This window comes from Protopterus annectens, chromosome 8.part1 (genome assembly GCF_019279795.1).
Source record: "Protopterus annectens isolate FY-2018-M chromosome 8.part1, PAN1.0, whole genome shotgun sequence".
In the NCBI taxonomy this organism is placed as follows: Eukaryota; Metazoa; Chordata; order Ceratodontiformes; family Protopteridae; genus Protopterus; species Protopterus annectens.
The window spans coordinates 335,174,253-335,201,752 of NC_056742.1; the positions used below are offsets into that span (position 1 = coordinate 335,174,253).

At 39.9% G+C, this 27,500-nt stretch overlaps 1 protein-coding gene across 4 annotated transcripts in view; it reads right to left on the minus strand.

Moving 5' to 3' along the window:
• NFAT5 (nuclear factor of activated T cells 5) overlaps nt 1–27,500 on the minus strand; it is a 1,437,387-nt gene that overhangs the window by 1,228,140 nt on the left and 181,747 nt on the right. For 3 of the 4 annotated variants that reach the window (XM_044081907.1, XM_044081910.1, XM_044081908.1), the window contains exon 1: nt 17,871–18,176. The exons of the other annotated variant lie outside the window; for it this stretch is intronic. In XM_044081907.1, coding sequence (XP_043937842.1) covers nt 17,871–17,967 — 97 coding nt within the window. In that variant the 5' untranslated portion in view covers nt 17,968–18,176. Of the gene's footprint in view, nt 1–17,870; nt 18,177–27,500 lie in introns of those variants that run through there. 4 annotated transcript variants of the gene reach the window in all.

Genomic DNA, 27,500 nt, shown 5'->3' on the forward strand with positions numbered 1-27,500 from the left:
GAATGGTCTTTTGATGGTCTGGTTAATGAGTTGATGAGCTGTTGGAAGTTATAGAGGTTTATATTTAGGGATTTTGTGGGGGATTGGACAGAGGGACAGTTAATGTTAACGTCACCTAGGACATAAGTCTCATTTGTAATATTGGAGGAGAGCCAAGAGAGTATGTCTTTGAGAATAGGTACGTTGTCACCAGGAGGGATATAGAGGGTGGCTATGCATATGGTTTTATGCTTGTTTAGGTGAAGTAAGGCTAAAAGTAATTTGGCATTGGCAAATTGGGGAATTGACTTAGAATATGATGCAACTGAAAGGGAAGAGGAATAGAGTAGAGCAACTCCACCTCCTTTTTTGTGGGTTCTATCTTTCTTGATGATATTACAGTTGGGGGGAGCTATTTCAGTCTTTTATGGAGGATTTTAGCCATGTTTTAGAGCTAGAGAATATGTCGGGATGATTATGGAGAAGCCAGGCATGAAGGTTGGGGATTCTGTTGCATACACTTTGAGCGTTTAATGCTGAGAAGAAGAGGGTTTTTACAGATGGAGGGGTGTAAGATGGTGTATATGAGGAGTTGATGGGAGAGGGACCTGGGTTGGGGTGAATGTCACCGGAAAGAAGGGTGCTGATTATATGGTGAAGTTGGAAATAAATGCCATTGGATTGTTTTGTGTAAAGTTTGTGGGTTGTAGATTTGGTGTAAGTGGTGCTAGTTAGGATTAGAGTAATATATTTGTGGATGGGGAAGAGTCTGAATGGGAAGAGAAGGGAGGGGTTGTAGAAGTAAAGATGGGGGCTGATGAATGTTGAAAAGTATTGGTTTTGTTTAGGGATTGAACTAGTAGTGTGAAAGTGGGGTGAACTAATAATATTGAAGGGTTTGGTAAGGTAGGTTAGATAGGATAGAACAAGAAGTAGTAGTAGATGGGTTATAAGTGAGGATGCTTTTGCTAGCATATTTGTAATTTAGGGTTTTAGTTGGGAGGAGGGCTTGATAAGAGTGGAGTGTATGGTGCAGGTGTAAAAGGGTTTTGGTATATGTTTTGAGTTGTTTGGGGAGGAGCTGGGAGGGTGAGGGGTGGGACAAGAGCTAAGTAGGGTGTGGTTAGTGGGTTATAAATCTAGAGGTAGTGGGGGTGGGTGGGAATAGGGGGCAGGGTAGGGGAGCGGAGTGGGCCCATAGGGCGAACTGAGCGGGAAGAGCTAAGAAAGGAAGACCAAGACATGAGTGAGCTATGAAAAACAATCAGGGAGGGCAGGAGTAGAAACACAAGGTAAGTAGCCACAGAGGATAGGAGAAGGGCACTGAGTCTAAGAGTGGAATGCAGACATAGAATTTATAAGGGGACAGAGGTAGGATAGGCAGCTGGAGGTTTAGTCAGAAAGTTCAGAGCTTAGTAAGAATGAAATGTAAGTCAGTTAGTGGGTAGATGCTGCCATCTGCTGACCAAAGTGGGTAATTTGCAGACATTTGGGGAAGCATAGGGGGGGAAAGGATGGAGTCTATGGAGCAACAGGAGACTGGGTCGGTGCTGGGCTGCTGGCTAGCACACGCTGGGTCAAAAACATCAACCAGTGGCACAAAAAGACTATGCAGTATGGTACATACACAAGTTAGATGGTTTAGTTCTTGTGGGGAGGCAGGACAGTTTTCCAAATGCACCGCACGATGTCTGAGATAGTTCTTGCTGGTAGGGAACCAAGGTGCTATGTAGCACAGGTAGGATGCCTGGGGTATTGCACGTATTGACCACAAGACAAGAACGGAGCCAGCAACCAAAGGCACGACTAGGACAGGGGAGGTCAGAGGATGATTTGAAACATACATATACACACACACACATACACACATACATAAATACATATATTTTCAGGCTTGATAGTTGTTGCTGAAGCACCTACCAAGGGGAGAAAATGCTGATAGAAGAAAGGAGCCACTTTTGAGATTAAGTATTTTCTTCTGACTTTTTGTTTAAAATTTCTGCTTTGCCGCCTACTTTTCGGCATTTTCCAGCTTGCTAAATTCGATATCTGTATTAGAAACACTATTTAGAACACATCTAGAGCCTGTTTACTGCATTTCCTGTGTTGCACTTAATTTAAATTGTTTTTGTTTTTAAAATTGCATTTTACCTGACTCTGGCCTAGCACTCAAGTGTGGGGTTATTTATTGCACTGTTCTGAAATTTGCTGTTCTGAACGGTTTGTAAGTTTCTCGGAGGCCAGTGCTTGCCTGGGCTAAAGGGAAGTCTTCGTGTTCATCAGTGGCAGTGATTAACACTGAACAGCCTGCCTGCCCCTGTAGTAGTCATTACTGCCTAGAAATGTTTTGGACTAATTCCCAGCTCTTTCAAGTTCCCTGCCTTAAAACCCGCTTTTGCGCAGAGCGCAGCATCGGGCAACGCCGCTTAAACAGGTTTAAACTATTCCCTGCTCCACAAAGTCTGCTCTTCACTTTTTCCCTTAGAACTGTTCTAAATCTCAAAGTAAGCACTCTATTTTCATTCTAAAGCCCTGCACTTGATCTTATAAGTAATCTTATAAGTAAACACTAACTAAAGCACTACACCCTCTTATACTCCTTATAAGTACTCGGCTCCCTATTGGTCCTTTCTGATCAGTCAAAAAACTGTTCCTTATACTGTGCTGGCATGTCCAATAATCAGTTTCGGGTTTACTCTCCAGTCCAGCTGGTGAATCTGGGTATCTTGAGGCAATGTTACAACTGCCTTATGTACACAGACCACCCTCTCCTCCTCCCATCAAACTCAAATATATGTGAGAGATGCAACTATATAGCCAAACTGGAAGCTGAGCTCTCTCAACCCAGCACTGGCACAGTCAGTCAGGAGGAGAAGGTAACCACACACACCACTATTCCAGTCTCACATAGACCTATCACATCAGCAAACCAAACATATAAACACACACAAAAACATACTCGGAGGCTCTAAATCAAACTCTGCCAAAGCAGCAGAGACCTCCAAAGCAGACATCCAAGCAACCGCTACCCCGCAACAATACCCACGTATCACATATTTCACAAAGTCAGTGTGCCACACAGCCACAGCCCTTAAGGCTAAACAACTCACCTAACACACATGTAATAGGCGACTCTATTGTCAGACACACTGACGTCCCACTCACCAGACTGAACAAGGAGAAGGTCACTGTAAGCTGCCTGTCGGGTGCCAGGATCCGCCACATAACGCAAGCACTCAGGTCACTCCAAAGCAAGTACAAATATGACTCCGTCATTGTCCATATTGGTGTGAATGACCAGAGACGTACCTCCCTGGACTACATGAAAAGAGACAGAGGAGCTCTGTGATCATGTAAGCCCAGACCGGTATGACCCTGACCTTGAGTAGTATCTTGCCCTCACCAAGAATGATGCCACAGTATAAAGACAAAATTATAAATTTTAACAGTTAGCTAAAGTATTGGTGTCATTCTACGGGGATTCAGTGTCTTGTCAGCCTGGAATGACATGCTTGACAAGCCACTTTGCTTCGCTAGGGATGGCTTGCATCTGTCACACCCCTGGGCTTTCGAATACTGGCCAAGGCTCTTGCCACCCCCATAGTGCCTTTTTTAGGCAAGGCTCAAAAGACAAACCCACCTCCATAGACAACACAAGAAAATAAAACTAAGGGTAATGCTGCTCAACGCCAGAAGTCTAAACCTTAAGTTGCACGCACTCGATGCTCTCCTCAGTATGTAGAATATCGATACCTGTGCAGTAACAGAGACCTGGTTCAAGGCCCCAAAGAGCACCCCAGCACTACCAGGTTATACCTCATACCATTCTTTTCAGCCCCAAAACTCGGACCGAACCACAAAAGGAGGGGGAGTATCCATATTCAAAGATACCCATACCTCTAGGTTAGTGGCACTACACGAAGCATCTGAGACCATCCATGTACAGTTAACAGTGGGCAAAACTGCCTTTCAGTTTGTAGCCTGCTATAGACCACCCTCCCAAACTCAGGAACCCCACTTGGCCTTCCTGAGAACACTGGAGAATATGACGGTCTCTCCAAACACAATAATACTGGGCGACTTCAACTACCCAAACCGACTGGGAAAACTACTCAAGCCCCAACACCCTTGCCCAATGGTTCCTAGAATTTATAAACTCAAATGCTATGGAACAACTGGTCACCACTCCCACAAGAGGGGATAACATATTGGACCTGGTCATCACCAACATGGGGACTCTATGTTCCACACCAGAGGTATGTCCCGCATTGGTAAGATCAGACCATAAATTAATCTCACTGGACATCCATATCCCATCCCCACCCTCAGCCAAGGAAATCATGGTGAAAAATTTCTCAAAAGCAAATTTCACACTTCTCAAAACCGAGGTGGAATCCTTCAAAGCCACCGGGCCAGTGGAAAATACTGCCCAAACAGCAGAATCCTTTACAAATGCATTTTATGAACACCTACAGGAATGCATGGATCGTGCTATCCCAAATAAAACCAAGACTCACTCCTCCAAAGGCAGGAGACCAGCCTGGTGGACCCCGGCCATAAATAGGCTATACAACAGAAGGAGGAAGCTTCTACATGATAGAGCAAAATCCCAAAAAGGGAGGGCATCTCTGATTAGTACTAGCACAAAACTACTATCCCTCATAAAATTATCTAAGGCCAGCTTCGAAAGAAAAATTCCACAAGACACTAAAGATAATCACAAGGCCTTCTTTAGTTATGTCAGTAATCTGGGGGGCAACTCCCAGACATGCTCCGAGTTGGTACAAAATGACAAAAAATACACTGATCCCACAGACATTGCCAACATCCTGGCAGACAGGTTCAGTGCAAACTCCCCCCCCTTCCCCCCCCCCAAAAGACCAAATGTCTATCCCAATGTAGCCTCCCTGACATCACAAATCACAGGTGAGAGCTGCCCTCTCCAAAGCAAAAAACACAGCATCAATGGGACCAGACGGTGTCCCGGGCTGCGTCTTACACAAGCACCAAGAAGAACTAAACCCTCACATAAAGTCACTGTTCAATCTCAGCCTTGCTACAGGATATTTACCCAAGGAATGGCGTACAGCAACATTGGTCCCGCTCCACAAAGGTGGTGCCACAACGGACCCAGGAAACTAACGCCCTATAAGCCTGACTAGTCTGGTCTGTAAAGCTATGGAGCACATCATCATGGAACTCAAACAAGAACATTTGTAACCTCCAGACACTGGATCCCACCCAATTCGGCTTAGTTACCCAAGGCCATAGATGAAGGGAAGGTAGTTCACACAGCCTACCTGGACCTCGCAAAATCCTTTGACACAATACCCCACTCGGGCATCATAAATAAGCTCACCAGCTTAAATATCAACCCCTATGTCACAAGATGGGTTGCAAACTGGCTCAGGGATAGAACCCACATGGTCAGTATTGCAGGCGCCATGTCAGACTCCAAACCAGTTACAAGTGGTGTCCCACAAGGCTCAGTCCTGGGACCTCTCTTGTTTGGTATATACTTCTCTGAGGTACAGGCTAATACGGGAGGACTATGGCTGACCAGGTTCGCAGATGACTGCAAGCTGGGCTCCATAATCGACTCTCCAGCTGACACAAGCATCCTCCAAAAGGGTCTCACAGAGACGGATAAATGGTGCCAGAGCCATGGCCTTAAGCTAAATGCCAAAAAGTGCTTAGTCATCCCCTTCAGGAAAAACAAAGTGCCCACAAATTACCACATAGGTGGTAATCCATTAAGTATGGAAGAAGTAATTAGGGATTTGGGGACCCAAGTAGATAGAAACCTCTCTTTTGACAATCACGTTGCCAGAGTGGTTAGAAAGACCTTCTATATAGCCCACCTTATCACGAAAGGGTTCACATCTAGAACAAGAGAGGTCATTGTGCCCCTCTACTCATCAGGCCCACAACTGAATACAATGCCCCATTTGGGATGTACCTTATCAGACACCTGCAGCAACTGGAGAGGCCCCAAAAGTACCTCACCAAGAGGATCAAGGGACTCAAACAGATGCCCTATGCAATTCGGCTAAAGAAACTCCAGCTCTACTCAGTTGCTTACCGCCTGACGTATAAAGCCACGTTCAACCCAGAATTAAAGGACATGCTCCACCTCAGGAAATCCAAATCCCTTAGAGCTACATGCTCCAGGGACTTAAACCTCAGCACAGAAATAAATAGGACATGCTGGAGGGACAGATTCATATCCCAGAGGCTGCCATCACTCTGGAACAGAATCCCAGTCCATGTTAGGCACAGCCCCTCACTGACCCTCTTCAAGAGAAATCATGACGAATGGATGGGAGATCATAAGTTCACCCCTGGGATCTCTTCTGTGCCCCTGCTAGACATGCTATGTTATGCTAATGAATTGACCTATTCCAAACCAGAGATTCTCATTTTTCTTCAGAATCTTGGCTCATTTTCCATTCTAGAACCATAGCTTACATCCTCACTAATACAAATAAATATCCAGTCCACACCCATGAATATTCTCTACTGAAAGCTTCTCTCCCAGAATTCTCTTAAGACTTCATAAAAGTAGTTTTAGAAGGAATATAGACACATGCCAGCGTAATCCTCATCTCCTGGCAATAACCCTTGCTGATACAACTCTACCTTTACTCCCCCCGTTCTATTACTACTGAGGTCCCCTCACAATCAGTATTACAACAGATCAAGAAAAAAGGGGAGTATTGTCCCGTGACAGACTTTTGTTTGCAGATTCACGTGCTCATTGCTACCCAGTTAACTCTTGCATAACACTATTTGCATGTTACACTTTTTAATATAATTCAGCATTCCTCAGCTTTTGTCTACTAAACTTTTAGATCATTTACATTCGAAGTTAATGTAGACAAGTCAACCATTCTGAAAAAAAGCTGATACTCTTGCATATTACTTAAGACAGTGCTTCTGAGCATATTTTTCCATCTTGTAGCTTATAAACACAAATAATTGGCAAGCTAATCTTGCATGCGGTTGCTGCTTTTTATCTCACCTTCAGACTTTTGTCACATCTTCCCAGACTACACTAAAACTGAGTAGCTTTTCAACTCCCCATTCTCTTGTTCACAGCAAATGCATTCAGTTGTGCACACATTCCAAAAATTAAAATTATAGCTCTAAATTCAAGCAGCTGCTCCAAATCAAAGGTTGAATCCACAAATATTACCTACTCTAAACTCAAGATTAACTTTGCTAAAAGGTGCATAGGCGAGTACTAGTATAGCTGTCCTTGTGGGTCATATTAAGCTACATAATGCACATTACAGTCTATGTCCCACTTACTCAGACAGAATAAGAACATACACTAGTCCATTCCCCTCCCATATGTATCTTCAGTAAAATGTTATTTTTTACTTAAAAAAGATGTCTAAAGGGGCAAAATAACCTTTGGTTTTTGCTCAAAAAGTGCTTGCATATATCTTTATGCATGCAAACACTATGCTGAAACCAAAGTTGGTTTCACTCCAGTTTACAAATAAAGTTACTTTAGACTTCCATGTTCGGAAACAATTTTTACACAGCTGTGTTTATGGCATTAACATCACTGGGCGGGAAGAAGGTTGTTACATCACTGAGCTCAAGGCCTAACTATGGTACATTAGCGTAGGTAAGTAATTGTGAATTAGGTTATGTAACTGCCAATCTGTTAAATTAGCAGTTTGGCAAAAAAAGCTACAGATTAGTTTTTTGGGTTTTTTTGCCAGACTGTTAATTTAAAAGTTTGGCAAATACATAACTTGATACACAATTACATACCCACCCTAATCCAGCGCAATTACTGCTGGAACATAAAGGGACGTAACCACCTTCTTCCAGTCCACTAATAGTAATGCCATAAACACAGCTGTGTAAGTTTAGAATTTGCTTCAGAACGGGGAAATCTAAAGTATATTTTTTGTAAACTTGATTTAAACGACCTTCGATTTTTCATAAAAAAACAGTTTGTGTGGATCTGTGTGCGCACAAACTTTTTATGCAAAACACTAAGGTTTTTTTGCCCCTTGAGACATGATCTTTAAGTACAGGGTCTACCTTAACAAAATAAACTAAATTCCACACAGTTATAATTATTGCAGTTAAGTACTATGGCATCTATGGAGGCAACTGCTTGCAAAACCACTCAATTCCCACAGTTTCAAACGTCATGAATTATAATGTATCTGTCAGTTCCACAGAAAAGATCACGCCGGACATCGTCCAGACCTCTCATAATTACTACATCTACAAGCTGCTTTTCTAAAGACCGAAACTGTAAAGTATTAAGAATTACTGGGATTTATGTTTGCACATCAATGAAGAAAAATGTTTGAGGGTATTAAGCTTTCTATTATAGTAAATATGTGCATAAATCGTAAGCGACCAACTGTAATCTTAGGAAAAGGAATAGTCTTCTACAGAATGCGAGAAAGGCATATGAACTGCTGAAGCATGTGTGCACAATTACAACTAGGCAAAGAAAAAAATGCATACATTTTACGGTATCAAGGATAGAAACAGATTACACAATGTCAGAAGATATACAAGAGGACGATGGTAGGTCTACAATAATTAGCTTTACAAATCATTGTTAATATAGGTGAATACTCTGGAGAAAGAAAAAGGAAATGTATTCAACCAGCAGGAAAATAGATTACCTTTTTTGTTTAAAAACGTTTAGTCATGGGTGGATCACCTTATGAGGAGGCCTTCTGCATAAATATTGAACAGAATGGTATTAAGTTTAAAAAAATGCAGAAATTAAGGGATCTATACAAGGCAGAATAAGTAGTAATACATTCTGGCGAAACAGATTTATAAAGCATTAAAATGTGGAATATAAACATCTGTATCATGAATGAAAAGTATACAAAGTAAAGATACAGAATTAAGTATCTGTTAAAAGGAAAAGGACAGCATCATCTCCCAATTTTGGCAAAGATTAAGACTAAGAAATAATAAGGGTATTAGAGGGCATTTTAGAACAAGAGAAACACGATCAAGGGGAAATTATGAAAATGGTTGGGTAAGAGAATTCACACAGGTGATACATGGGTAGTACAATATGACCAATATGTAAAAGAAATGTAAAATCACCGGATATGCTGAACAGAGAAATTAAACACTGTTGTTGTGGTCTCTTTCGGCTTTTTCCCGGTTAGGGGTCGCCACAGCGTTACTCCAGTCCGCTAATGATTGGTAGTTGATTTTTACGTGCAGAGTTACCAGCCCTGATGCACAACCTTCAACGAAGGTACGCGTCTTCACGCAGAAGACGCTCTAGCTGAGAATCGAACCGGACAGCGTCTTACTGTGAGGCGACAACGCTACCGCAGTACCACCACCGCGGGTAGAAATTAAACACTGTTATAACAATGGTAATAAGCAGTTAGCTCCCAGGTTGGTTGGAGTGAATTACAAGTTTTATGAGAAAGCAACTGAAGAGCAAAAACAATTGTTGGTTAGCATCATGAAATGGTGAAAGGAAGCAGGAACTGTTAACTAGCAAACATGTAATGGGGTAATAACGGTTATAGGGAAAGAAAGGAGACACAAACAAGATTTAAAGAAACTGAGACCTATTACTTTAACTAATACTGATTATAAGATTATAATGAGTACATTTCAAAAGGGTCTGAAAAAGACTTGAAATACTTTTGATAGAAAAATATATATAACTTTAATACCAACATATTCTACCTTTAAGAAATGATTGATGAAATAAATGGCACTGAAGGAGTTGATAAGGCTGGGGGGGGGGTTTGAACAAAAGCATTTGACGATGGAAATATTGGGTTATAGAGAATGATCTCCTGGAATACAAGGAAAGGATTTTCCTCTATTATAAATACTTGTGAAAACAGTTGGGTAACAATATTACTTCAAGCACAGTGAAGAAATTATGACAAAGGGATCAGTCATGAATGCACTATGAATAGTTCACTGTTTTCATTAAAGTAAAGAATAGCAATAAAAAAAGGGTTGAATCTGATGAAAAGAAAAATGTTTTAGGGATAAAGTAACAATATCTTTACTTTCTTATGCATAATATATAATGCTGGTGGGGAAAGGGGTGGATAATATAAGCAAATCAGATAGTGTGACTGCCAAGGATAGTTGGACTAACTTTAAACAGAGAAAAATAAAATAGGAAAATGACGGGGTTTTTTTCATCCGAAATCATGGTAACAAGTGAAGTGTGGAAAGATGATGATTATGGATTTTGTAAGAAATTAAAGGGTTGTGAAATAAAGTTTAAGCCGTCGTTCAAGACAGTATGCACTAAATTCAGTGGCATTAGGAAAGTTAGGGTACACAAGCAGTGTGTACATGTTTGCGTTTTCAGTAATATAGGCATCAAGACTAAAGACAATAAAAGGCAGGGTATGCTGAACGTCAAAAGGGTGGTTTGGGACTGATTAAACCAATAGTGACTTTAGCATGGTTACATTTACATATAAAATAGGAAAATGGAATTTTAGTGCAGGTATTGTGGTGCAATGACAAATTCTGGGAGAAAATGAAAAGGTTTAAATGGATAAGGAACATCAAAACAAGACACTTGTGGAAATTAGATATGAAAGATATGGGGAAGAGGAGAAAAAGTACAAAACATAAGGACACTGCACTGTGTAGAACAGTTACATTTTCACTGAAAACTTTCATTTTATTATTGTACTCTTTATGGCAGTTGTAAGAGTAACATGCCATGATTTTTGAGGAGATTTGTTAGATAAAATTACAAGTGAAGGGTGCTGCAACAACATATAAAGCAAAACTGGAAAGATTATGCAATGCATATCACACTAGAGAGAATTAGATGCACATATACTTATAATATCAAATGAAAAAACTTATGAAAGTTACAAAAATATTTTACATGGCAAAAAACATGAATATGAATTGTTTGGACACTACTCAGAAAAAAAACGCCAACATAGATGAGATAGATATGAATACGTTGTGTATTATTTTGGAAAGATGGAACAGAATTTGTTTTACTTAATTATGGGTCAAATGCAAACAGAATAATAGGAATGTAGTTATAGTAAAAAAAAAAAAAAAAAAAAAAAAAAGCAAGTGGGGGGGGGGGGGTTAAACAGTTCTGTGAAACCAGAAATAAAGATGCATAATACATGAAGAAGAAAATGCAACTATAAAAACTCTTGATAAATACATTGGCTCCATAGACCGATCTCTCGCCTAATTTCAAAAACAGTCGCGCACACTGTCAGCATCAACTTTCCTGTGTGATATGCACCTAATGAATTTTGTCGCAAGCACCTGCCTAGTGGTCCAACTAGTTTATTTTTACCTTTAACTTATGATGCAAATGCAGTGCAGTAAGCACAAGTGTTCCAATGCTTTTCTGTTTTCTTGCACCTTCTGTTTGTCCATGCAATCAGAAGGTTTTAGGAAACTATAGGAAATAATTTCCTCATACTGCCTAAAATCTTTCACCTTTGCTTGAGTGAGCTTCAATGCACAGCTTCTAGTCCTTTTCCACACTTTCCTCAATAAAAGCAGTCTGACTTTGCCAAATACAAACTACCACAAGCCATCTTCAATCTCCCATACAAAAGCTGCAAAAGTACCAAGATCACTGCAAACAAAGAGTAAATTATTTCAACATGCAGTGGCCTGCGAGACAGAATACGGAGATGCAGGGGGAGGGGGCTCCATTTAATGAAGAGGAAGTAAACATTTAATTTTTTAATTAAAAAAAAAATAACACATACACCCACACATGTATGTATGGGTATGTGTGTACATATTTTCTCTTCAAAGCAGTGTGTGCAGGCACAGGAGGGGGAAGCAAGATTTCTTCACAAGAACATCTCATTAAGTGAAGGGATTTGATGTTGGTTTTGGTATTTGCTCGTCTTGACACATTAACATGCTTCTTACATTTTAAAATATATTATGAAAAAAAGCATGAAAAAATTCAGCATATCTGGTAAAGACCTACATTAATGTGCATCAAAGCTGCACAGAAAAGCAAATGAGCAACTCAATAGATTTACTTTGCAAAGAGTGAGCAGTATGGCTTAATGATCTCCTAAAACGTACATCTCTCCAGCCCTATATGCAGTTTACTGCTCATTTACTCCAACTTGCATGGAAAAGATTTAGTCCTCAACACTGAATTAGTTACAATGTAGACCTGGGGATAACTGTTTCCATAAACTCCAAAACGACCATTTTGACAGGTTTAAACGTCTGTCTACGGCTGCCTTACATCAATCAGCACAGGTGTTTTTTTTTCCTGCTGAACTTTATAAAGTGTCAGCAAACAAAAAAGCCATAAGATACACGAGCCATTTAAAAGGCCTCCATTAAAGCAATGCCTGCAGTTTGCCATTAATTGCACCAAGACACTATTTAGATGACTTTGGAAGTATTTACTCAGTACTGAAAACACTGGAATAAAGAAATGATGCAATACCCTATGTTAGACTCTCACAGGTTTTTACAGTGAGTTTTTGGACCAACATGTCTGTCACTAGTACTTAAGTTTCTGATGTTAGATACAGTAAGAGCATTAAAATATTGTATCCAACGTTAACATCTTCTACAGCTGAATGAATCCAGGACGAGTTGCTGTTAAAAACCTGTGCTGTCTTAAAGTTACCACACAACCTCTGTGTTCTGTTAGTAAAGCAGCAAAGATTTTCATTTTTTAGTATTAGTAATTATGATAAAAAAAAAAAAACATACTACTACACCAACTACTAATGAGAAGCCTTAGACCTGTAAAATAAATTCAAATGTTATATCACATATAGGATCTTTGATGGAACAGTTAATGATTTCTGCCCAGCTAAAGTCCAGCCTGACCCAGTTCTGCTGCCTTTCATATCTTCAATAGTGGCATATTACCATTCTACATCTGGTTATATTAAGACCAGGCTCACCACTGCTAAGCTTTTATCAGCAAGCAGAGTACACATGTAGAATACAGACTGCCCAAGTATAGCAAAACAATACGGATTTCATAGCTGTATGTATTTTTAGACCCTGTAAACAGAAGCAGTACAATTCCCCTTATTCAATGTTAGCAAGTCATATTAGGTTTTATTTTGTTTATTTTAGAAGTGCATTTTAATATAAATCAACACAGGACTTGGGAAACAAGTGGCAAGCATGAAAATAAATAGACCTAGTGAACACTGAAATTCCTGTAGGAGTGTATTTTAAAGGAACAGGCAACTTACTCATCCAGCAAATATCCATTAAAAAAACTGCTTCCATTTTAGCAATAACCACTCCAAGAAGACATACTTCTGGAAGACAGCAGCATTAATCAGCAGCATTAATTTACCATCTGTAACTTTTTTTTTAATTAAAAAAAAAAAGTCTTGAAATATGTTCCTGACCAGATCATCAGGTCAACAGAGGCAGCACAGTTCCTTTTATACAATGGTACCTCTCTGAATTACATTTACTTTGTTCACTTAGACGTATGGTGGTAGAGTCGCCACAATATCCTGAGACTAGAAAAAGCAGTCATAAGAGTTTCACAATTTTTTTCTTTGTTTAAAAACCCAAAGTGGCAAGTGTCCACTTAAATCTTCCAGGAAGAAATATGGACTACCTCAGAAATATTTACTGACTATCCTTTATTTTGATTAAAGGACCGCTACTACAAAACATGCATAAAGTTTAAAGGTTGGCCCAGTAAAAGCAAGTATACACGAGAAACATAATTCATACTGCAGCTGCTTATGTTTTCTGCCCAGCTAAAGCCTATTCTTAACACCACTTCACTGGCCTTTAACTAATGGCAACATTGTGTGTTTTTTTTTTTTTTCATTAATGAAAAGGCAAGCGGAAGTGTCAGTTCCAGTGGTCTCTGCATTTGTTTTTGCAACAAAATTAAGCAGATTTTCCAGGGAAAGCAGTAATATTCAATGAAGGAAAAAGTCATTTGTGATAAAAAAAAAAAAAAAAAAAAAAACACTGGTCTACTTTGCTTGGAGCCAATGACATTCATACGACTTTATTTGTACTCATTTATTACTCTATACTATCATACTTAGTGGAACTTGAAAAGGATCAACGTAAGCTTAAAACAGATTCCATTTTACTTGGCTTTGTGTCAGAAAGGAATAAAACCTTAATTATGGCCCAAACTCAAACTGCAAAAACAACCAAGAAACGAGAAAAAACTTTTGAAAACCACAAAGGCGAAACAGAAAGCGAGCAGTCACAACAATAAAAAATTTTATTTTAGCACTTTCGGAGTAGGTCAATGCCTCTCCTTCAGAAAGGAGCACAAGCTAAACTAATTAAGTACCCTTTTATAAAAACACAGTGCTACAACAATTATTCAATTAAAAGTTCAATAAGCTTAAAAAAACCCTTAAAGAGTCCAAACAGCCATACTTCAGTGTGGGCATATTATACGGCCCACCAAGTCAACTTTATCGCAAAATAATTGCGTTTTCAACATAAAATCAGCAGCATTCTACTAAAGTCATAAAAAACTGTTTCTTAATTTCAAATTCAGACTATATTGTTGTAAACCCATCAGCTAGTAGACTGAATCAAACAATGTACACTTATTGGACACCCAAATGGGTGTGTAATTTACAGAAATGTGTGTGTGTGTGTGTATATATATATATATATATATATATATATATATATATATATATATATATATATCATAGGCAAACAAAAATTAAAAACCATAAAATAAACTACTTTAATATAAACAAATCCCATAAACAAGCAATATTATTTTCAGCCAATAGCACGGACACCCAATTGTGTGTCAATTGCCAAAAGGCACCAATTCCAAACTACAACAACTATCTTCTAAGGGCAAGATGTTTAAGGATACTTTTCACTGAAGCATATTCATTTAAGCCTGGATAAATCTGAGCTGCAGTTCTAATCTGCCAGAACACTTCTTCCATTCCAAACTCAAACTGCAGCTGTAATACTGGTGGAGCCAAGCAGGGGCAGACACCAACTCATCCATAGGGGGTACTGGTAGTTTGCTTGACTGCTCGCCACCATGCAAGTGGAGGTTTGGAGGCACTGAGGATACAGACCCTGGACACATGTCTGGTATTACCAAGTTGGTGACTTGCTCTCAAAATAAAGAGCCAGGCGGAAGCATCCACACAAAGAAGAGGGAATCATAGACCCTTGTGGGGTTATAAGAGTGCTCAGGTCAGCCATGTAACTACTGTCACCCATTCAAGCAGCATAAATCCATTTCTAAACCCTAATTAGATGCAGGGCAGAAAGACCCCCCCCCCGCCAATTATTCAGATTTGATCCTTTTCTCTGGACTGCTTCCACTCATCTTTCTCTCTACAAAAATAAAGTAGACCAGCTCAGATTATCACAAATCTGAGCGTGCAGTCACCTATTTTTTTCTGCTTATGATGCCCCCCTTGTCATGCACCCTAACACACTGCTCCCTATTTATATTCACCCCTTATAATGCAAGGTCACAATAAAGACCAGAGATAGATCATCAACTATCCCTTAAAATCATTTGCATACCAGTGCTCCAACTCATGACACAATGAAAGATTTTGGCCACGCCTCCATTTTGGAAGTGGTGTCTGTTTTTCTTTTATTCATTAACAATATGCCTACATTTCTGAACAACTTTGTCATCTGCATAGAAGTATACCAGTCTCCCTGACTTTGAAACTCTTGTATCCCACATTTAGCAAGGTTCTACATTTGACATTCACCCACACCTAATTATAGGATACTTGGCTTGCCAAGTACAAATCAAAAGAAACCATAAATGCAAGAACTATTCAACACAAAGACAGTTTTATTACTAAAACATTTGAAGACTAATAGTTTTGAAAAATTATTTAACACAACCTGTAACATCCCTACCCTAAGTTAAAAGTGTGTGTGGGAGAGGGTTGGGAATAAGTTAGGGACTTGAATACTGAAATTAGTTTCACTCTCTAACTAAACAAATCCAGAATATCAACTCCGCTTCACTTCCACTGAAGTTTGCAAAGACAAACAGTTATATGCAAATATCAACTACAGATTTGTGAATGTTTTAAAAAGGGATCACTCATACTGCTCAAGTGGGTCATAAGCAGAAATGGGTTTTGGTTCAGGGTCTCCTTTACCGTGTACAAACATCTTAAATCAGTAACAGTATTCCTGCAGGACAACATGAACTGCAGTCACAAAAAAGACAAGGTACAACACATTAACTAAAAGGAATTACAAGCAGATTACAATAGACACAATTGAAAAAAAAGCCAAACAAATCTCAAAACAAGGTTGTGCTGCTTGGGCACTATGAAGCAAACCAAACGCCAAGAAACTGGAAAAGGCAATTGTACTAGTCCAAGTCACGGAGAAAACTGAGCGATTACTTCACTGTAGAGCTGCCAAACTTGGGGCTTGCCATATACAGCATAAGCTGGAACTACTGCTCTTCTAGCGAGTCAAGCAATACCTGCTTGTTTTACCCACCTGGTCCAGATCCAGCGTCAACTGTGCAGTCAGTTCTCCTACCCCGTACTAGTGTAGAAAAATAAAAAAAAAGACAGTGTTGCATCTGAGAGCATATGCATTATCAACGTTTCCAGAACTATCCAGGAAGCTCACTGAAGCCAAATTTCACATGAAACCTTAATGGTGTATAAAACCGTTCTGCACCGATACCTTTACCATATACAAAAAGATGGTGATAATTTATACCAAATGCCTTTCCCTACACAATCACGCTACCACTGAAAGTCGAAACTAAAAATAACATGATTCTTGATAGTTCACATACTTTATTCAAACTTCCACTAATATCCAACAAGCAACAGAACAAAGTTTGAGTTTGGAATGGAAGAAGTGTTCTGGCAGATTATAACTGCAGCTCATATTTATCCAGGCTTAAATGAATGCGCTTCAGTGAAAAGTATCCTTAAACATCTTGCCCTTAGAAGACAGTTGTAGTTTGGAATTGGTGCCTTTTACCGTAAAACATTCCGTGAGCAGCTGGTACAGTAACAAGCATTTTCTGTAGTGATGCCTTTCGCTCAGAATGGACTGCAATCTGGGCTGCACAAATAATACCTTTCTCTCATTAACACACTCTTCTACAAGTTACGGCCCAACCTGGTAAAGTACACAACTGAACAGTCCAGACCTACTATATAGAGTTACCACCTGTCCCACTTTGCGAGGGTCAGTCCCTCTTTGGGCAGTTGTGTCCTGACAAAAATATTAAAAATGGCAAATGTCCTGAGATTGTAGGACATAATTATGTCATATATTTTATGCTATAGTTGCATAACACAGTTATTCTGCATTTAAAATACCTAAATGTTATAAGCAACTAAAATGCTACAAGAATAAGCTAGTATGCAAGCAAAAAAAAGTTCTATCCGTTATACTGACCGTGGGTATGTGTCGGCCTGTAAAATCTGATGTTTGTCCTGAAAATGTCCCACTTTAGCCGTATGAAAAGGTGGCAACCCTACTACTATATTGTATATATTTTATCACGGTGAAGAACACCGCATGATGGAAAAACCAGCAAGTGTGCCCAAGTTCTGTATACCAACAAGCACAGTGGACAGACTTAATAATGTATGGCTATAATTACTAGAGTTCGTTGCCGAGATATTTTTATAGTCACTGCTTACTACCCCAGTGCACGCTTATCAGACAAATTGCAAAGAACAAGGAAAGTAATCCAAAAATCTGCTTTAATAAGACGAACGTCTTCAAAACCTTACATTAACACCATTTAACATACCCACATGCCACGCCCCCTGCCTGTCCATCGGACTACTGTAAACACACACAGAACACCCCTTCAACAAAAAAAAAGAAAGAAATAAAAAGAAAAGTTGCAAATAACTGTACACATCACCATAAATCTTACTTACCACGAGAATATAACGAAGAGGGAGACTCAAGGTCGAGGTCAGAGCTTAATAAGGAGATGAAGTCCGAGGGCATCGCCGCGCGATCCCCTAAGCGCATATACGGCCTCGTCCGTCTACCTGTTTTCACTCTCAAAACAAGCGAAAAAAAACAAAAACAATACAACACCAGCTATGACTTTGCACCCTGTCACCTAACACTACAGCGATTACCAGTCCCCACGAAGCTTTATACCACTGAATTGAATCCCTTCTACAGACGTACTAGAATGACAGACAGCTTCACACTAACTGCGAACATCAAGTATAATAACGCATGCGCTTTCTTTACACATTCCGGGGGTGTAGAGTAATAAGTGGAACATCAGCAAAAACGCGCAGTCGCAACTGTATTTGACAATTTCCCAGCAGAGGGAGGTGAAAACAGTAGTGGAAGAAATGTCTGTCACGCGGAAACGGGGGGGTGTGACGGAACGACAAAAACATTTTTATCGGTTTGCTTATTTGCTTAACAGAGTTCTTTATTACCTTTTAACATCTTTTTGAATAATCAAGAACTAAAACGGCCCAGGGCTGGTTTCATTCTTACTGTTATTAAGGTAAAGATATTGATAGAGTAAAGATAGTTTTGTATTAACGTGTTTTGTACGGAGTAATGTTGGTAGAATTATTTTGTGGCGAAATTTTCTGACCTCTGTTTGATACAAAAAAGTTAATTTCAAAGACATTACTATCCGTCTTTTCAGTGAGGTATGTTTGCAACGACCGACAGTAAATAAATATTATATTTTATGTAACCCAATTGCAGAAGCGTTGGTTGTTGCATTGCCAGCGGTTTACACTCAGTGGTTTACCGTGCAAAACGGACATCCGTCTCAACCTCTGATTAATAGCACTTGTTTTAAAAATTATGACCGAGGGCTATTAAGAGGAACATTTTTTTAGACCAGGTAGGTCCTTCAGATGCTTAACGATACTGAATTATTGTATTGGCTTAATTCAGTTCTGTAATAATTTATGCACCCTTAAGCAGGTGTAACTAAATTAATCCATTGTGAAGGGATAATGCTAAATCTGAGGGACACCCCTCTCAATCTCTTAGAGCAAGAAATCGGGACAAAGCCATAAATAACAGTGGGACTAAGGCCCCAAAATAAGGACACTTTTTAAATAATGCTCATAGAAACTTAGAAAGTTGATAAAATAACAGGTTTTGCATTAGCATGAATTTTCTGAAAGATATGAAGTCTGAAACTAGAACGTCTGTCATTTTGCAGCTTCAGTCTTTAATGATTTACAATTAATTTGCCAGAAAAACCACAATCTTATGAAAAACGGACCAAAATATGAGGCGAAAAATCTGTACACTTGAACGGTATGCTATGGGACAAGAATCAGGGACGGCGATATTGTATTTGAGGGCCTCACCAGATGCGTAGTGGCAAGTCCCGCCCAAAACCCGCCCCCGTGCTGTTTCTTAATCGGGCACTAATGAATATGTATTCCCTCGAAGAATGCTAATACACTGTCCGGCTTTTAGTACGTGTCTTGTGCTGTCTTCGAGAACAATTGTTTGTTTCTTATTTTAATATAAACAAAGAAATGCGTATTTATTAAATAAAAGACATATTTCAGAAACTTCGTTTTGTTCCTGCATCTGGCTGTCTGCAAAGTATATTTTCTTTTAAATTAAACTGTAAACTACATGGCCACTTTTTAGCTAATGATTTAATCAGGAGATACTTTTTTGTTCAAAATAAAGTATATAAGCTCACTTCTTATTCTTGTCCTGACCTAGGGTTACCACCAGTTTTCCTTTAGGCTGGGCAGTCCCTTATTTGGGCAGGTGTGTCCTTGTCGGGGAGGGGGATATGAAAATGGCAAGTGTCCTTTTTTTTCTAAGTTCCCTTTATTAGTCGACTAAATAGCAACCAACTAAAATTCTAAAAAAGAGTGGGCTTTTATTTTAGCAAAAAAGCTATTTTTATATCAGAAACACTTCAAAAAATGTAACCAGCAACTAAAATTCAAGAGTGTGCTTTTATTTTTAGCAAAAAAGTCAATTTGTTTGCATTGTTTGAATGCCATGTCAATCATGGCTCATTACATATGCAGACCTGGTCGTCAATCATTCGCGACACGTCCACTTCTGTGCGAAACGCAAGATGAGGCCTTCAAGTACAATAGTGCCTCAGGGGCAAAGATAAAAAATAAACCGTAACAAAGACTAATAACACTTCAAGTTTTGCATCGAGAGACATCAGAAGAATAAAAAAGTATGAAACTTTAATGTTTAGCATTATTAACTGACTGTAGTTCTCTGTGATTTACCAGAAAAAAAATACAGGGGACAAGGCAATAATATCAGGCAAAATCAGGAATATCTGAGAGCTGTGTTGAGTGAGCAGAATCATAGTTGTATGCCTAATCCCAGAAGCCAAACAGTATATAAAGGGTTATAAGTGTCAAGGAGGCATAGTTGTTACCAAATATAACAGTTGTGCTTCCATACAATGATGCAAAGTTGTTGTTTCACTGGAGGGAATGTGTTGCTGTATATTCTACTTCACAGGTAAGACTGTCAAGCTTATGACCCAATTCCTTCAAGACGCTTGATTGCTATAACCTCACATACATCCATGTCAGCGTGTGCGCAATCAAGCTATACACAGGGCTTACCTTACATGAAAATAAGCCCTAGATAAAGTAGGACTCAGATATGTGTTGAACCAGTAGTGAATGACATCACACACACTGTCCCTGCGGAAACTGCAGAAATTGCAAACCTGTTAGTAGACAGGTTTGGTGAAAATTTCACCCCCCAACCCCCAAGAATACCACAAACTATGTCTTCATCATCTCCTCTCTGCATCTCCAAAGAGCAATTCATCAATGCTCTCTCCAAGGCTAAGAACACAGCCTCAATGGAACCAGATGGCATTCCAGGCTTCTTAATGTTATAAAATAAGAGCCAACTAACTCCATTAGGCACTCTACTCAAGCACAGCTCAAGTATTGGCTTTGTCCCCACTGAATGGAAAACATTGACTGTTATCTCCCTCCACAAGGGTGGCTCAGCAACAGACCTGGGTAGCTACAGACCCATAAGTTTAATCAGCCACATCTGTTAGGCAATGGAACAAATCATCATGGACCTCAGAAATAAGGATATAGGTGACCTCTAAAACCCTGGATTCATTCCAGTTCGGTTTGTCAAGGGCAGGTCATTCCTGCTAAACCTGGTGGACTTCTTCGAGAACGTGACCAGAGCCATAGGCTGTGTAAACAGCTTTGCCCTAGTCTATCTTGACTTGGCCAAGGCCTTCGATGCTCTCTCACATTCAGGCAGCATTGACAAACTAAACCAGTTGAATATCAACCCCCTATGTTGTCAGGTGGGTTTGCAAACTGGCTAACAGACTGAAAACACTCAAAGTGGGGGATTTTACCTATAGCAGTAAACCCGTCACCAGTGGAGTCCTACAAGGGTCATTGCTGGGCCCCCTCTTGTTTGTCATATACTTCTCTGAAGTCCAGGCCAAAACAGAGGAGTTATGGTTAACCAAGTTTGCAGATGACTGCAAATTAGGTGCCATCATTGAGTCCCATAGCGATGCTAGTGTACTTCAGAAGGGGCTTACACAAATGAATGACTGGTGCCAAAGCCATGATCTTAAACTAAATTCTAAAAATCATTATCATTCCCTTCAGTAAAACAGTGTCCCTGCTGATTATAAAATAAATAATACCCTAAGTACCAATTCAGTAGTGAGAGACCTGGGAACACAAATTGACTATGACCTCAACTTTGACCATCATGTGTCTACTGTGGTGAAGAAGGCATTCTGTGTTGCTCACCTGATTTAGCAAAGCCATCAGCTGAAGAGCAAAAGAGGTTACAACTGCCCTGTACTTGTCCCTCATCAGGCCGGTTATTGAATATAATGCTCCGTGTGGTTTGTACCGTATCAGATACCTGCAGCAACTTGAGAGACCTCAGAGATTTCTAACTAAGAAAATTCAGGGTCTCCAGCACCTGTCTTATATGGACAGACAGGATTCGCTGTCACTATACTCAGTAGTGTATAGACCATTTAGAGGTGACTTATGTCTGGTTTACAGGGCTATGACCCAAATCTAATGGCAAATGCTGCACACCCACAAGTCAAATCAGACTACTGTTGCCTGTTCCAGGGACTTCAGTCTAGCCTGTGACAAACAAGACCTGCTGGAGAGAGAGAGAGAAATCTCTGAGGTTACCACTCCACTGGAAAAGGCTTCCAATTCATATCAAGCAGAGCACTTCTATGACCCTGTTAAAGCGCAGCCTGGCTGACTGGATGGGAAACTGTAAATTTCTCCCAGGGATTGCCCTGGCTTCTCTCCTGGACATGGGTAGTCCTTGCTAGAAAAACCTTGGTCATAGATGATATCTCTCATCTAGAATTACACTGGGATTTAATGGCTAGGCGTGTAAAGACCCTCAGGTCAATAGCCTAGTAACATCCTATGAATTCATGGCAGCCTCCCACTGCCCACCAGATCCTCCTGCAACCCCCCCCCCCCCGCCCCGTGACTGCCCCTCACTTGTTTTTCCTCCTTTCCTGGATTCTGCACACCAGACTACTACTAGCTTGTTTCTTAGTTTTCAAACTTTTTCTTACTCTTCAGCTTTTCACTCCATTCTTTTAACAATCCTTGACAGGCCAAGACTGCCCTGTAGTAAATGTGGAGGAAATAACTGAATTATGCAGGAAGTCTTGGGTCCTGCAAAAGCAATAGCGTTCTAGATACTCTAAGCTGCATTTAGAGCCTTTGGCCAACATTTTGAGCCAATGATGACCAGAACAAAAAAGTCATGAGTAAGGAAAGAACTTCATTTTTTTAAAAGGAAGAAATAAGTGGTGTCAAAGGTTTAATGTTCAAAACTAACAAAATATTTCTTTATCCCTACCCAAAACACAGTTGCCTATATATGTCTGACCTAATGCACATGAAAAAATAAAGGTTACAGTAATGTATTTCAAGTTGTTGCTCCAACATTGTACTTGGCCCCTAGCAAGCCACATCATTTTTCAATGCACATCTCCGAGGACTGATTATAAGGAAAGTTAAAGAAATAATTACCACGCTGTCCTCAGCCATCTCTAAAATCAAGCTATAGTGTCCTTCTGTGCACATCTCTTTGCATAGGTAGTTCTAGACTATGTGGGCAAGGGGTTGAGGATGTAGTTCCCCTACTAAACCCATGTCAAAAGCCCCTATTAGAGCCATGGGACCTGGGGGGGGGGGGGGCATTGGGTCTTCAGAAGGTCCAAGAGTCAAGATGTAATGTGATGCATTTTTTTTTTTTAAAGATTATTACTTGTTAACCTTTTTTTTTTTTTACAGATAGCCAAAAGGACTCTGAGTTTGCCAGTATTCTGTGCACATCTCCAAGCAGGGTCAGCTGAATTAAGTGGGGGGGGGGGGTTGGAGATGGCGGTAAAAAGAAAAAAGACATGCTGTCTACATATGCCTGACAGCAACTGTGCATCTTCCCCTCAATAGTGTGTGACCAGAAATAAAAATCAATCATCTTAATTTTTCAACACACACATTTTTACATTATGTACACACATACTGCCAGTGCCAAGCCTCATATATCACTGGATATGCACAAGCACAGCACATTTGCCAACAATTTTGAAAAATGCCATTTCACTTATAGCACGTCTTTGAGTTGTGGACTAAATGAGAGCACCTGGATAAATCTCAAATATTTATAGGGAGAACATAGCGACTCTACACAGAGGGAACCACAGCTAAGAAATCAGCCACAGAACTAAACAATTTGAGATGGGAATGCTACTTGTTGTACCAGTGTGCCAATAATAAGATGCTTTCACACATAACCTGTCCAGACCAAAGACAGCTGCTTATTATATACAGTGCTGATGGTTAACTGGGATGGAAAGTGAAAGAAATTGTGGTGTGCATACACTTGGATACACTACAACCCCCACATGTTCATATACATTAGCCATAGCAATGGTTATTTTGCAGTAATATTAGCAAATACAGTACATTGTGTCACATTGTTCAACAAGTTAACAGAGTAACTGTTTAATTGTAACAGCATGGTTAAGGCATTTTTATGTGCAGGGGGGTCTCTGTACCAGTCAGTCACAGCTACTTGTACATACACAATTTAGATGTCCAATTTCTATTTAAAAAATGGCCATATCAAAGCAGTCCAACTTGCTTCAAATGAATACACGCTAGTCCTGCAAAGACAGATCAGGGAGGGCTTGATGCAATCATAACAGCAGAGCCATTGTCATCCCACAGACAGCTGCATACCCAGCAGATGTAATCACTTTCATGACAATGCAGAGCTCAGATATAGGATTGAGGAAAAAAATAATGGCTACTGTAAAATATTTTAAATTTGTTTCAAACACACAAAAATGCATGCTGACCCTGCAACGACAGATTAATGCCTGTGTAATATGAGCAAACAAAAGTAGGGGCAGTAACTTTCATCCAGAGAAAGCCCTATACAAGCAGTTATAGCCACATTGACTGTGGACACCACAGATGTCTAACTGATGAAAAATTAGACATGGCATTGTATTCAGCTTTCTTTCATACAAAACAGCAGCTACAGAAATTAATTCCTTGTTTCATGCAAATACACATTAATCCTGCTAAAGCCAGAATAATGACTGCATGATCTCATACACAACATACAGATCCACTTTTAACTGTGTACACTTCAGATGTCTGACTGCAATACAATTATAATAACCAAGCAGTTTATCGCAACTCTGTTTCACAGAAACACGTTGTAAAAAAATCTTATTTCACACAAATAGATATTAGCCCTCCAAAGCAAGGATAGTTATTGCATAACGTGCAGCAGGTCAGGGTCACTGACTTTCATTCACAGATGGTCTCTATCAGCCAACAATTATAGGGACTTTATATACACCCCAGATGACAGACCATAGTATATAAGGATGATAATGGTGACAGCAATTTAGTTCAACTCCATTTCAAACATTCATGTAGCCAGCCACAGTATGAAGTATTCCATCTTGGTTCACACAGATTATTACTACAAAGATCATTGGCCATTATAGCCGGTTGCCTACATTTCTATGTGAGCTGCACCCTGACCACAGTATTCTTTTGCAAACACTCACTGTTCCTCTAGCAACAGACGTATGTCACTGACTTGTCACCACAGCTATTATCCAAAAAATTTCAAAGTTTCTGGGGTTTATGAGCAGCCCCACCCACTGCAGTCTAGATGATGAATCACAGAGCATTTTGACTCTGTGATTTGTTGTTTTGATTATGATTGAGACCAAACAGAAAGCCCATAAATGTGTACAGTGCTTTTTTATGAGATGACAAATCCATGGCTGTTTTCAACAAGCGTGATGTCCCTAGCTTTTTTTCCTAATTATAAAAAAATGTAGGAAAGTTTGAGTGGAACCCTAGGTGGCTGCTTAGTTTGCCTATGCCTAAAGCCATCCCGTTCATACTCATATATGTTCATAGGTAGGTACTAGGCTATTGGTCCTAAGGCCTATATAAGCCTTGCCAAACAGTACCCTGGTTTTTGCCACCAAGAAAATTATTTTCCTGTGCCCCTGTCAAGCAGAGCCACAGAAGTGATCCCCGGGGTGAATTTCCTATCTCCCATCCAATCATCAATATTTTACTTGAGTGCTAATGAGCTTTGTTTGATATAGATATGTAGTTTGTTCCAGAGTATGGGAAGTCTCTGAGACAGGAATCTATCCCTCCAACATGTTCTGTTTATTGTGGTGACAAGGTTTAGGTCCCTAGAGCATGTAACTCGGAGGGATTGGGATTTCTTTACGTGGAGCATATCCAACAGCTCTGGGTTTGACATAACTTTGTATGTTAGGCAGAGATCGCCTATGCGACAGAGTAAAGCTGGAGTTTTTTGAGACGGTCTGCATAGGGCATCTGTTTGAGGCTGGTAATCGTCTTTGTGAGGTATTTCTGTGGCCTTTCCAGTTGTTGTAGATGTCTTGTGAGGCACATACCAAAAGGGTATTGTACTCTATAATGGGTCTAATGAGTGATGAGTAGAGGGGAACAATGACCTCTTTTTTCCTGGATGAGAAACCTTTTGTGATGAGGTGTGCCATGTAGAAGGATTTCCTGACTACTGTGGTGATGTGATTATCAAAGGAGATTCTACTGTCCACCTGTGTCCCAAGGTCTCTTATCACACTTTCAGTGTTAAGTAGACTACCACCTATGTGGTAGTTCATGGGTACAGAGTTTTAACAAAAGGGATGACAATGCACTTTTTGGCATTGAGCTTGAGGCCATGGCTTTGACACAAGGCATCTGTCTCAGCAAGGCCCTTTTGTAGGATGTCCACATCTTTTGGAGTTTTGATTATGGCTCCTAGTTTGCATCTGTCTCAGAAAACATCACCAGGAGAGTATGGTAATCAAGCTTCTTGAAGGCAAGTAGGCCATAAGCTTGATAATCATACAAAAGAAGTAATGTGTGATATTATACATCTCCACACACACACACGTGTGTACACATCCATGCTTAGGAGTCCCAGCAAGCTGCTATACAGATCCCGTGAACAGCCACCTTCATCCACAAGACGACAATGAGGGATGGAAACAGATGGCCAAGCCTTTCTTATGCATCACACATGTTTGCAGACATACCCAAGGACAATTTAGAAGACACCAATCTGACTCGCATGATAAACATGTGTGTGTGTCTGTGAATCTGATTCATATACATGAAATAAATATATATATATATATATATATATATATATATATATATATATATATATATATATATACACATACATATATTAGTATGAAACCTATCCAACTTTGACCAGCATGCTTTTACAAGTTTAGTAAACTCCCATCAGTTGGTTCTTCCTTAAATACTTAACACTAGATGATGCAGTTCAACAATTTAATGCTATATTCATAAATACTTTAGACAGTTTACCTCCCACCAGAAGGGAGAGTCTCAAAACCAGCTATACTCCTTGGCTTTCTGTCTAAACCAGATCACTCATGCGAAAAAGAGATGAGGCTTGGACAACTTACCTAAAATATAAGACTCTCACTAATTTACAGCATTTCTAAGCCACGGTGGTGCAGTGGTAGCATTGTCGCCTCACAGCAAGAGGTTCTCCCGTTCGATTCTCGGCTGGAGTGCCTTTGGTGTGGAGTCTGCATGTCCTGCCCGTGGTAGAGTGGCATTCAAAAGACATGTGCGAATGGGCGTGCCTTCGTTGAAGGTTGGGCTGGCACCTCGGCACCGTAGAAATTGACTGCCAATTATTAGCAGACCGGAGTTCTGCTGTGGCGACCCCTAACCGGGAAAAGCCGAAAGAAAAACAACAACTAATTTACAGCATTTCAAAACACTGTACAACACTGTAAAAAAGCAGGTTAATTTAGATAAAAGCAGTTCTATTCAAAGCCACAAGATCAGCACAAATCCAGTCCAGAAACCTTCTGGCACACTATCAAAAAAATCCTAAACCCAGGAATTCAGTCCTCCCCTCAACCATCCTGTGTTCGTACCTCCCCTGTCATAGCAACTCGACTTAACTCGCACTTC